This window comes from Ascaphus truei, chromosome 3 (genome assembly GCF_040206685.1).
Source record: "Ascaphus truei isolate aAscTru1 chromosome 3, aAscTru1.hap1, whole genome shotgun sequence".
Classification (NCBI taxonomy): domain Eukaryota; kingdom Metazoa; phylum Chordata; class Amphibia; order Anura; family Ascaphidae; genus Ascaphus; species Ascaphus truei.
Window position 1 is genome coordinate 87,680,307 of NC_134485.1, and position 10,280 is coordinate 87,690,586.

Sequence of the window (10,280 nt, forward strand, 5' to 3'; positions counted from 1 at the left end):
CACTAGAATTGGTTGGTCTATCAGTCTTTTACATATTCTTTTATTTCACTTTTACTACTGTAAATATAGAGGGCCATTTTTACTAAGTGGTGCAGAGCGTTAAAAAAAACCTTATGGTTTTACAGCTTAATACCGCAGTAAATATGGCATTGAAATCTTTTGCATGGTGCTGTAATATAATCCTCTTTTCTTAACTGGATTACATTTTCGGTACTGATCCATTGCCTAATGCCGAGCTCATACACTCCGCTTGCTTGCGAGAGTGCGAGCTCTTTACCGTGCTGCGCTGCTGTAGCGCAAGCGATCTGTGCTCATCAGATGATGGGGCGTGGCTATGACATCATGGAGCTGGTTCGCCGTGATTAGCTGAACCACTTACGTGACACGGCAAAATGCGGTCGTGCCAGCGTGCTCCGTCGTGTGCACTAGGAGCGGCCTCAAGGGATCCTGCACTTTGTGCTTGGCGCATGTGCGCGCAAGCTCCATCGCACACAGTATAAGCTCAGTAAGAGAATGAAATGCGGAGAGTTTTAAATCTACTTCTGATAAATGACTATACTGAAAAAACAGTAGGGGCCACACACTTCTGTGTGTGTGTGTGTGTGTGTGTGTGTGTGTGTGTGTGTGTGTGTGTGTGTGTGTGTGTGTGTGTGTGTGTGTGTGTGTGTGTGTGTGTGTGTGTGTGTTTGGAGAACTCTGTGTGCATTTGAGTAATGTTTGTGTCTGGAAGTAAGGCAAAGGAGTAATGTTTTCAAGCTTTTGGTGAGTACCACATCTGTTCTCACACATTGGTATTGCTCTTTGTTTAATTATTAGTAATGTAATGTAGTCACTGCATTCTGTACCAGATCACCATTTACATGACATTATAATCAGTGATGGGATTCAGCCGGTTCGCACCGGTTCGTGTGAACCTGTTACTGAAATTTCACAAGTTCACCGAACCAGTGCTTAATTCTCTCACCTGTCCGGGCGGCGGGCGGCAACTCCCGGCATCTTTTCCCTGCATATCTTCTCAATATGGCCGCGCGGCATCGGCATCAAATTATTTATTTATAAAATATTTTACCAGGAAGTAATACATTGAGAGTTACCTCTCGTTTTCAAGTATGTCCTGGGCACAGAGTTAAGACAAATAATACATGGTTACAAATACAGTTGCATAAATGAGCAGGGTATACATTATATACAAGACATTGCATGCACAGTTAAAGATAATATATTATAGGCGTATGTAACAGTTACAGACCAGATTAAAATGTGTGACAGCCTTAGATTTGAATGAACTTAGACTGGTGGTGGATGTGAGAGTCTCTGGTAGGTTGTTCCAGTTTTGGGGTGCACGGTAAGAGAAGGAGGAGCGGCCGGATACTTTGTTGAGCCTTGGGACCATAAACAGTCTTTTGGAGTCAGATCTCAGATGATAGGTGCTGCATGTGGTAGGGGTGAGGAGCTTGTTCAGGTAGCTGGGTAGCTTGCCCATAAAGAATTTAAAGGCAAGACAGGAAAGGTGAACTTTGTGCCTAGACTCTAGTGATGACCAATCTAGTTCTTTGAGCATTTCGCAGTGATGTGTGTTATAGTTGCATTGGAGAACAAAACGACAAATTGAATTGTAGAGGGTGTCAAGTTTGCTAAGGTGGGTTTGGGGTGCCGTGCCATATACTATGTCTCCATAGTCAATAATTGGCATTAGCATCTGCTGTGCGATACGCTTTCTGACCGGGAGACTTAGGGAGGATTTTTTCCTGTAAAGTACCCCTAGTTTGGCATATGTTTTGGATGTCAGGGGGTATCAATGTGCATTCCGAATGTTAAGTGGGAGTCAAACCATAAGCCCAGGTATTTAAAACTAGTGACAGGGGTTAGGGTGGTGTTAGCGTTGGTTCTAATATGGAGCGCAGTCGCTGGAAGCTTTAAATATTTAGTCTTGGTCCCGAACACCATTGTTACAGTCTTGTCAGTGTTTAAAAACAGTTTGTTTTGGGAAATCCAGTTTTCGAGTCTCAAAAATGGCGCCACGTAGCGATGCCAACGGGAACGCCACATGACGTAACCGCATCATGTGACGCCCCGTTGCTATGGCAACAGGACAGTTCGCGGCGTCGCGTTGTCATGGCAGGGGGACACATGCGGGACACAAGGGGATTTGCAGGGGGACACATGCGATGCCGGAGCATGCTGGGAGACGCCGCACGCCGCCCGGACAGGTGAAAGAGTTTCAGGGGGAAGATGCCGGGAGGACGCCGCTGAAGGTAAGAACCATTTCTGAATCCCACCACTGATTATAATAGGTATGAATGGTTAGGGTTTGGTTGAGTGCATCTAAATTGGGATAGCAAACCAAACTGCACTTGAGACTATCTTAATCTCAGGCTGGGCTTTTTGCCCATTAAAATTAGAAACCCAAGAAAGACACAAACCAGTGCAATAATTGAATTAGTAGTATTCTAGCTGTTTTGTTCTACTTTTCTGATTTTGCTGTGACTTCAATGGTGGTCTTGGAAAGGTTGCATTACCGTTGTGAGTTTTTCCATGAGTTAATCTAGAGCTTTAGTCATTGAATAATTGCTTGAGTCATCATTGGCTTGTAACGCCAGGCAAGAACTTGTGCCCACTTTTCTAATAATGAAAAAAAGGGAAAAAGCAGAGCACAACCAGGTTACATGCTGCTTTCCCCCTTTATTTCTTCATTGAAGTTACCACAGCGGCTGGCACACCACAGAAAGGCCTCCTGAAGTGGGTCATCTATTTCATGACAAATGTGAGTAGTACCTTCCTGATTGATGATTATATTGAAGACTCCTCCAATGAGGTTTTAGATGAGTGTGGAGTACCTCACTCTTCCTCAATCTTCAGGGGATATTTGTCACACTGCAATCAAGTTATCTCAGGATTGTGAATTTATGTTATCCATTTTCCCACTAAGGAGTTCTGTGTTTATATACAAATGAAATATTGAATAAGATCCAATTTCTTGAGCACCCTAATACCCTTTGTACCACTTTACTAATGATGCCTGGCTTTGTTTTGTACTTGTCTTGGGCTGGGTGAGATTGAGCTTGTTGCTGTTGATCAAGCTTCTGTCTTACTGGGCTTCATAAAGCAGATTAATCACTTAACTTGTTGCTGCTTCTACACAGATCTCCATCTCTTAGTGGATGTGGCCTGCAAGCAAGAGCAGTTTCCAAAGGAGGAAGAATTAGGAGAGTGAAGAGTAAAGTCCTACTGGTGATGCCATGCAGGTCTTATTCAAAGTCAGCTTGGGTTGAGGTGGTTGAATGGTGCCTGCAACCCAGAGGCAAAGTTCCAATTGTTTTTTTAAGTTGCATTTAAAAATGCATTTTCCTTACTTTTTTCCCGTTTGGTTTGGAATAAGTCTATCAGCCTATACAAAACTCATTCTTTTGCAGCTGTTAAAGCTACAGAACAATCAGAATGTATTCGATTTGCCATTACCTGAAAGTACTCAAGCATTCAACACCCTGGGTGTCACAATTTAAGATATGTTGAATAGCTTTACAAATTCTGACACCAAATCCATACTCCAATAAGAACAGCAAATGCAATAAACAAATTATACTTCCTGATGTCATTAAGATATAAAACCAAAATTAGATAAGAATTTTAAAGTGATTCCAAAGTTGCTGTTATTTTTGATGAGTTTGGGTGGGGGGGGAAGAGGGAGGGGTTGAGGTTATTGGGGGGGGGGGGTTTAAAAAAAAAAGCTTTAGAGTTTCTGTAAAACATTTTACATCAATATTTATCTGAAATTGAAGAGTGCTGGGAAATTCAGCTGTGAAGTATGTGGTTGTAATAAGTATGAAAAAATAGCAGCTGTATTTAATAGAAAAATATATTTTTTAACATTTAAGTGGGAATAAGGTTCTCAAGCAGCAGTGTCACCTGCTATAACAAAAATGTGAATATGTGGCATTACTTAAGAGACCCTAAATCCTAGCACTCTATCAGATTGTCAATCACGACCATTGGATTTTTCTCCAGAACAAACTGTTTTATTCTGTTTTTTGATGCTGGAGTAAGAATATTCACTGGTTTATCAAACGATTCATGTAATATCTATATTTATAGCAGATACAGTATGTTGCTTTTGTTGTATTTTTCACTCTAGTCAATGTAATGCTCTTAACTATCCTATATTTATAAAGATATGCAATAATAAAAAATGTGTGAGCTACAACTTCTTAGAATGTATCAATCATAATCATAACATCAATATTGCTGCGTCCATAGCACAGTGGGGAAGAAATGAGCAGGGCACACATGACAACACATTCTGAGTATGTTTAGGCTGAGCCGCCTAGTACTGGAATAATACAAAATGAGTACATACTCAACCCAAACATGATTATTTGTGCTCATGTTACTATTGAACAGGCACAGGAGGAACTCCATTCATATAATTAACAGCAACTTGTATATATATTAGTGTCACTGCAATCACCTAATATTTCAGCATAGTTGAGTCAATGTAACATTGTGTCTCGGGAGTCATGGACGCATTTTGTATGTTGTTCCAGTCTCCAGGTTCATGGGGGGGGGGGGTTTAACATCAAAAAGTATAGGCTCAACCACTGGGAAAAGTAAGAGAGACAAATTACCCTCAACATGCCTCAACTGGTGTATGTGTGTAAAAACTCTTTTTCCTTTACAAGTAGCAATACGCTCTGTTGACTCTCCCCCCCAACCCCCTTTTTGTGGAGAATGTTCGGCGCCAGGAGACCCCATGGTTCCAGAAAAAGATATATTTTTATATATACAAGCCAGCCCTCTTCCAAGCTGGTCACAGAAACTGTGCTTGTGAGAGTTTTGCAGCTTTATCTGTGCAGCTAATGCACCTTGTGGAACTTTGCGACTCCAAGCATCGTGACATGTCGATTCACTTTCACATTGAGGTTAATGAAATTTAGTGGGGTCATTTATCAAAGTCTCCGGAGTGCAACATTGTAACAGAAAACCGGCTTTCAACATATCAATGAAATTGTTTCTAATTCAAATGAGTAGGATTTCTTTCTTGGATAAATTCTGTGTAGAATATTTGCATCAGTTTTATGCTTGCTTTTCAGCCGTAAAACGTATCTGAATGCACCAAAGTGGCCATTCAGAATATCCCCATAGACTTCAGTGATCTTCCTCAGAAAATGGCCCAAACAGTCACTTCAGCGTATACACAATACAGTAGGGCCCTTGTTAAAGACGATAACTGCTATGAGATTTGTTTTTATATAATAAGAATGTGTGTTGATAGGCAAGACTGTATATTGGGGGACAATTATCAAATCAAAGTGCCCTGACTGCAAAAACCACACCAGTTGTATCAATCATGAAAATTCCTTTGCTTTTAATCGGAATTTTATCCCTTGATAAATCTGGTGCCTTTTATCTGTGTGTTGTTTGTTAACTTATTTTTAGCTGTCTCAGCTGATGGAGGTTAGTGGCTCCTCCTTCCCAGGTTTTAAGCCCGCCCCTCCCCACTTCCCAAGTCAGCAGATCCCTTTCATTTTACTGGATATAGATCCAATGTTGGTCTTTCTCCCTCCTAATAGAGGTGAATGAGAATTTTAACCCTAATAGAGGTATATTAGTATTTTATCTGGTAGTGTTAGGACCTGTGAACAGGGTCTGCCTTGTCGTGGGTCACAGGCTTACAATGCTTTGGCCAAAGGGTTAAACCAAATTACCCTTTTTCAAGAGAATATATAAGTATTTTACTGTGTATTTTTGTCTTATTGGATATAGCATTAGGCTTCTCTGTCGCTTGTTGCCTTTTATTTGTCACAGTTTTGCAGCCGGGAGAAATTACAAAAATAACCCCCATTGAAATGAACATGTAATTTTGAAGAAAGAATTACAATGTAAGCAAATTCTATCCATTTAGAAACAAATGTGCATTTCCAACTGTTAGTATCATCCTGAAAAGCAAATGTGGCCAAAATAGGATGGTATTATTTGGTAATAACCCCAATTCTGAGTGCTTTCAATATCACTAGCATTCAAAGGAACACGTCTCACATTGCAAGCACCAGAGAAGGTATTTTACAAAGGGTAAAAGAACAAAGGTTGCCGTGACAAATGTAAAATCACAAACAGAAACGCCTAATCAAGCCATTATGCCAGTCAATTCTTTGGGCTCGGGGGTCTTATAAAATCAGTGCAGGCCCCTCAGCTATAAAACATAATAAAGAAGCTTGCTTAACCGCCCTTTGGGGTAAATTATCAGTGTTTCAAAAACATGACTTTTCAGGCAGCAATCATATAATAAAATATAATAAAAGAAGTTGTAAATTTGACAGTGCCAAATTGGTGTTATCCTGCCAGCTTTATTAAACGGACATCCTAGATTGGCATACTTGTTTTTTGACAACTGTTAGTCTGCGTTTATAGTTAGGGCAGCGCGACCGCGTGACGTCAGCCGTCGCCGTCCCTATAGTGTTTCCTGCACTCTGGTGCAGGAGACGAGAGGGCGAGGGGAGGCGTGGCCACGAGTGGTTCGCCCTCATTGGCTGAACCGCTCACGTGCCACTGACATCACACGCTGAAGAAGTCAAAATCCTTTGACTTCCAGCGATCGCGACCGCGTGACGTTAAACATTAAAACATTTTCACACCTCAATTTAATGGTACTACAAACAAAAGGTACTAAAACTAAAGAACAATACATTAAAATTAACTTTCTAAGAAAGAGATATCAAAAGACCAATTCCTTTTTTTCTAATGTTCGCTGACTGGCTAATATTAGTGTAATTACTAGAAGGGTTTATTTCCAGATAATCTTAATTAGTTTCCAACTATAGGTGTTATATATTAGAAAACCAAAACAATTTAATTAGTGAAAGCTTGGATTGATAAAGTATGGAAAATGTTCACACTTGAAAAATACACAGCTTTGCCAAATTAAAATTTGACACGTTTAAAAAAATAATATATATATATATGTATTTTGTTTTGTGCCCTCATGATGACCCTCAGACAACCTTCAAAAGCAGAGACCCACATGTATTAAAAAATGCTACACATTAACAGACCTTAAAGTGCTGTCAAGTTAATGGGCCTTAAAATGGGCCACAGTATATTATTTGCTAAATATGGGCTGAAATCTATTATTGGTCTGAATACCAAACTCCGTACAACACAATAACATATACCACTGAATGGACAATACTTACTGGCGTTTTATGTACTCTCAAATAGTTTCTATTCTATTATTATTTTCAAACAAAACTGCTTTATAATTTATTCCTGGTGTGATAAATTAGGATACCCCTACTCACTCAGTCTGGATTTTCTACCTAATCAAATACTAAATTATAAATTCATTTGCTGGCGTCCATTTTTAAGAAATGATGATCCTATAGAAACAGCTGAGCCCTGATTGTTGCTGTACAATTTATCTAGTTACCTTTAGGCCGGAGCTTCTAAACAAATGAAAATTGTATTGCATATTCTGTGATGTTTGTCATTGTAATTTCCATGATTAGCCTTTCAGATCTAAATTGCCTAAACTAGTAAACATTAGTAAAAACCCTGCAGGGCATCGGGGAGAACACAACACATATTACTTTCAATTTGAATAATATAAATCGGATTTTCCTCCTCATAACTAATAGTAGTTCTGAGTGTAATTGGCCATATATATTTTGTAAACAAGTCAGACAAGTATAATTATTTGCACACATTTTTTTTTTTAACCATTTAGCTGCCAGAGGGCCTGCAAAGCATTGCTTCAGGATTTATGTTTTAATCCATCATGGTAACTAAACGCTTTGAATTTTTTTACGATGTTAACCTCCATCTCTTTCATCATTCATCACTGAGGTAGGCGCTTTCAACTCAGCCAGTTCATACGTTCTCTGCTACTGAATGTTTTGTGATGTAATAAATAGATTTTTGCATTTTGGACCAAAAAAACTTAAATGTAAGGCACAACTGACTCATTGGGGACTCGTGTCTAATTTGGCTTGAAATTGGTAAAAGAACCCAAAATGCATTGCTTGGCTTTCATCTATTCATACTGGATTTCTTTGAAAAATATATTGAGATAATGCATCAAGATGAACTATTTTGAGGTTAGGGCTTTCTGAAGCAGCCGTTGACCAAATATAGGAGAAAATGATTGCTGACGTATTGTAGGACACCTGCTTACTATAGACAGTGCTGAGTCCCCTCAGCACAACAATAACAAAAAAATAACAACAATTAGACAAATTGCTAACACCTGCACTGAGCCAGAATCAATACCCCCCCCCCTCCCCCTGTATGAGAAACAAACAATTAGTGGAAGAAAGAGAACATTAGTAGAAGAGGGAAATGAGGGAGAGGTAGACCAACTGATTACAAAAAGCCCTAATACATTTAAATCAAATGGTATATTTCATCTCTTAGTGAAAAATCAATAATGATTTCTTTGCAGTCTGGAGAAAGGGTCTTTCTGTTTCTTTCCTCCCCCTACATCATTTCCCAATGATTTTGGTATGTTTCTTGTTTTACCAAAAATGTATCAGTAAAAATTCAGCGGTGCGCAAACTGGGGGGGCGCAACCCCCAGGGGGGGCACGAGACTGAGTGTGGGGGGGCGCGGGGTTTACAAAGGCCCCCGCGCACTTCCCGAAGGCACTTAAATTAAGTGCCGGGGGAGCTGCAGGGCCTCTGTGAACCTAACTTACCTTGGCTCCGGCAGCTTCCTACACGTGTCGCCATGGCAACGCGGCGTCAGGTCATGTGATGTCATGTTGCTATAGCAACGTGACGTCATGACGCCGGGTCTGACATCGGGGGGGTCTGAGGGGGGGGCGCGGAGGTGAGAGGACCGCCAGCAGGGGGGCGCAGGGAAAAAAGTTTGCGCACCCCTGAGTTAATTGATTAGTTAGAGAAATGTTTTGAAGAAATATGGGGAAAGTCACGATTCTAATAGGTCAACTAACTGTATTGCTGATATTGTTGATGGTAAACACAGTCCAAGCACTCAAACAAATAATAATAATAAAAATGAAAGAACAAAACAAATTGAAAAAAAATATTTGCAAAAATGTATTAGGGGCAGTGTTGGGGAAAAACAAATCCTAAAAACACTTACCCACCAAAATAAAACAACAAAAGGGCAGGAAAGAAGCAGACAGCAGCCTGGAAACCGAAAACCTTAGTGAGGACTGGCGCCCCGGGCCCCCACGTCCCTTCACTAGGTTCTTATTCAGCCTGATATTTCTGATAATTCTATAGAAATTGTAACCGGTTCAAGATCTCGTTAGTCTTTTGGATGACAATGAAGGCGACCCTTCGAGTTTTAAACCAAAATATTTTTTTTTCCCACACCAATCTAAGTCCACTTTATAGAAACCTTTGGTAAATTATTAGATTAAGAATTTAAATATAATTGTTTTACCCCTCTGCCCTCGTCCCTCCCTCCCCTCCCGCCCTTGTCCCTCCCCTCCCGCCCTTGTCCCTCCCCTCCCTCCCTCGTCCCTCCCCTCCCTCCCTCCTCCTTTACCAACAACCACCCCACCTTCCGATTCGCCCTGACTCCCGTACCACCTCACATTTTCTCCCTGCTCTATGTCCCCTACTGCCACCCTGCTCCTGTCTTCTTCCCCTCAGATCTCATGGGCAAGCAGGGAAAGGACACGATCCTGATCCATATTGTTGTGTATGTTTGGTTTATGATATCTGAAATGGCAATTTGTTCTTTTATAACCCCTGTTCCCATTTTTATCTCTCTACCCCACCACAACTTTAAAACATTTTCAATAACCTTTGAGCTTTAAAAGAGTAATATATATATATATACCTCTCTCTCTCTCTCTCTCTCTCTCTCTCTCTCTCTCTCTCTCTCTCTCTCTCTCTCTCTTCTCTTTATATATATATATATATATGGAAACGGTAACATTAGGCGCAAAACCTAGACAATATGTAAATATAAAGTGCCAGTATATTGGTAAAATAAATGTTGGAATAGGTAATCTTAATAGACTTCTGAAATAAAGGAAAGAGACAAATATCGTAAAGTGCTGTTTGGTATACAGGCAGTCCTCAGTTATCCAACACAATGCGTTACTCAAAATGGCGTTGGATAGCGAAACGTTGTAAAGCGAAACACATTTTCCCATAGGAACACTGTTTAAATGAATGGTTCCGTTCCTGAAGGCATTTTTAACACTAAAATACACCAAATATTTTATGCAGGCAATAAGATATGCAGCACACACATAAATTATATAGTGTATATACTGTATTATATATATAATATAACATAATAAATAATATATT

The 10,280-nt window shown here is 40.1% G+C and overlaps 1 protein-coding gene across 4 annotated transcripts in view; it reads left to right on the plus strand.

The window, feature by feature from the left end:
- Positions 1-3,675, plus strand: part of HSF5 (heat shock transcription factor 5) — a 16,628-nt gene extending 12,953 nt beyond the window's left edge. For all 4 annotated transcript variants that reach the window (XM_075594538.1, XM_075594535.1, XM_075594536.1 and 1 more), the window contains one exon: positions 3,144-3,675. In XM_075594538.1, the coding sequence (XP_075450653.1) occupies positions 3,144-3,158 (15 nt within the window). In that variant the 3' untranslated portion in view covers positions 3,159-3,675. The remainder of the gene's footprint in view (positions 1-3,143) is intronic.
- Positions 3,676-10,280: the final 6,605 nt, after the last annotated feature.